The following is a 2943-nucleotide window of genomic DNA, read 5'->3' on the forward strand; positions in this document are numbered from 1 at the left end:
AGACTCTACCCACGCCCAGAACATGTCCTAACAAGAATTTTAGGTGGGACAGTTCTCGAGCATAACCCAGGAGTTTCCCCAAAGACACCCCGGGTCTCGGGCTTCTTACGACAAGTCGTGAAGTCCTTAAGAGGGATGCGGCGTGGCGCGAGAAGCACACACCGAGCAGCCTCCAAGTTGTCAGCGAACAACTGCTCCTTCTGAACAAGAGCACGTTCATAAATGCCCCTAGAAGTATGGCCGCCCACAAGGCCATGAGGAGAGACGAGAAGCTCTAGGGAGAGGTCAGCTCCAGAGCTCTCCTCAGGAGGCCAATACCCTCTTAAGTTGATGGCAGCTCCCTGGCTGAAGGGTGCCACCACCGAACCCCCACGCACTTGTTGGACAGCTTGGAGATCCTCCTGCTGCTAGTCGAGATCATTCGTGACCTCCCAGAGATCAGAGATAGCACCCTCCTTTTCCTCTTCTCCCTCCTTCTCCTCCTCTTCATCCGAGGAGTAGAAGAGACCCCGATGGGAGTGCCGTGTCTCCTTCTCCTCGCGGAGTGGAGACTTCGAAGCCGTACGCTTCTTAAAGGGCTTGGCGCCTTCGGCTTTAGAGGCCTTAGCACACGCAAGACCCTCGGCAAGCGAGAGACGTTTGCGAGGTTTCTCTTACTCATCGCTAGCAGCTTTGGGAGTGCCCTTAGCCTTGACGGCCGGACTCTCAGAGCGCACAGACGTCCTGGGACTGTGATCACCTTGATCACTAGCGAGCGACTGCACGCTGTCGTCCTTGTGCTCACTAGGCACTGGGCTGTGCCCCTCCGCAGACCCGCAGGAGCATCGTGCGTGCTCTCGGACTCGGCTTCGTCCTCGGAATGAGGGCTGGCTCGAGTTGGAGAACGTGCTTTTGTCCAGTTGCCGCCATCCAAAGGCAAGAACCTTCACATCCAAGGAGGAGTTTCAAGTGGCTCTGGTCTGGTTCTGCTAAGAACCCATGAAGGGTCCCGTGAAGAAGGCTGAGAATGCCAGGTTCATGGCAGACCTCTTCATCGCTGCTCTTCGATCCGAAGAGTACGCGGAGCTTCAACCGGACAAGGGTTGTGATTATCACGGACAACGCGCCGTCTCACAGCGACGTCGAGACCCTTGCTCGAGAGTACCTGGCTGGCGACGGGTATCATGAACCTGAAACAAGCTCGAGGTTCTGCGCCTGGGTCCCTATAGCCCAATGCTGAACCCCATTGAAGGGTGCTGGAACTCCTTGAAGGCCAAGATGCGGCATTTCATGATGGAACGAAAGCACGAGTTTCTGGTGCGTGGAGAGTATGACTCCTTTACGGCGCACAGGTTACAGCTGATGAAAGACGCAGTGGAAGCGTGCAAGAATGTTATTACGCGCCGACTCATCTGGCGCTACGAAAGGCACTGCCTGCGGCATTGTTTCGCTGCCGAGAAGGGCTTCGACATGGAGCTGGGCGCGTGACTTCGAATTTGCATTTTGCTTGAAACGTGTACCCATCCGTTTTGCAAAAGTTGAAAAAAAAAATTTTTATGTTCACTTGAAGTATCCCTGTCTCTTATCGTTTGCAACTTGCTTGGTAACTATAGTAATTTGGCCGGGAAATGGTGTACATGTACTGTATGTACACCATTTCCCGGTTAAGTTATCGTGCAAATGGCCCGTTCTTGTGAGATCTAATTTAAGGCTGTGTGGAGACACACCATTTTTAATTTTAGGCTACGGCATTTGGCGATTTGCAGGAAAAAGCCACTTTTCCCACGACTTGCATTTCTGCCCATCACACTTTTCAAGCAGGTTGCAAACCTGGTCAAATACATAGAACCTACGTTACCGCATGTTCTAACGCTTCTAGGGTACCCCTTATTCAGAGAAGAAAAAAAAGCACAAACAAAGCCAAACAGCGACTACTGCATTCACAGTACCGTATTAACATCATTTAAGTTGTCCTAGAATAAAAAATGTTTTGGAGGGATTCATTTCTTGAAGCAGCATGAGCCGTGCCCTTTGATGCGGTAACGTAGGCTCTATGTATTTGACCAGGTTTGCAACCTGCTTGGAAAGTACATGTTGCATCTTAAATGATCACGAAGGTCGTGTGCAACAACAGCGCCCCTGTCCTATAATAAGCGAGGGTTTGTCCTAAGCGAACTTCGATTATGACCAATGGCAGCGCTTATTTAAAACAGATAGGTACACGTTAATGTGTCCTTCCGCGAGCTAATTATAGGAGAGGTCGATAACGAGGCAATAGGAAGAGCGACAGCGTACAAATAGGTAGAGCTGCTCGACCGAAATGCTATTAATAACTCTCACCGGTGGACCACTTTGGATTTAATGGAGGCAGGTCATTCATATTCAACGGGGTGAGCTTGGGGTAATTTTTAGTTTTTTAAACTACTTTAAGTAAGTATGAGATTTGCTAGTAATCTTACCCGTAAACGTCGAACATGGGGACAGGGGCGATGTGATCAGGGGCTAATGGTAACCAAATATCATATGATATTTTTGATAGTAATAGTACTATTTTCGATATTAAATATTAATAGTAACTCATTTTTGCAAAAGCTAACATAATATTTTTATATTAGCTCGGAGAACTGAAAAATATTAGATACTACATGATATTTTATGATATTTTCCCACTTGAGTACGTTTCTTGCCAGCTTACCTCTGTGAACCGAGCGGAGCCAAATAACTTTTTCGATCAGGTTCTAGAAAAGCAGTAGGCTTTAAGACTGACGAGTATTTGCTCTAGTATTTCACTGTGACACAGACAAAGGCGATCGAGATGGAAAACTGCAAACGCTTGCAGCTGTTTAACGTTGATAGAGCGAAATCAAGACATTTGTTCTTGTTCTCTTCCGATCTCCTCGTCGACATCGTGCGTCTAATAAACACTGCTGCCTGTGGCGCTAGATTAATGCGCTCAGCAGTGCC

The 2943-nt window shown here is 48.4% G+C and overlaps 1 protein-coding gene across 1 annotated transcript; it reads left to right on the forward strand.

Annotated features, from left to right (window-relative positions):
• Positions 1-978: 978 nt before the first annotated feature.
• Positions 979-1467, forward strand: PITG_12938 (uncharacterized protein; the record flags this gene model as incomplete). Its single annotated transcript, XM_002900446.1, has 2 exons — positions 979-1055; positions 1209-1467. The coding sequence occupies 2 exons, from the start codon at positions 979-981 to the stop codon at positions 1465-1467; spliced, it is 336 nt and encodes a 111-aa protein (XP_002900492.1).
• Between the last annotated feature and the right edge of the window lie 1476 nt (positions 1468-2943).

Source organism: Phytophthora infestans, genomic scaffold (assembly GCF_000142945.1).
Source record: "Phytophthora infestans T30-4 supercont1.25 genomic scaffold, whole genome shotgun sequence".
NCBI classification, from domain to species: Eukaryota; Oomycota; class Peronosporomycetes; order Peronosporales; family Peronosporaceae; genus Phytophthora; species Phytophthora infestans.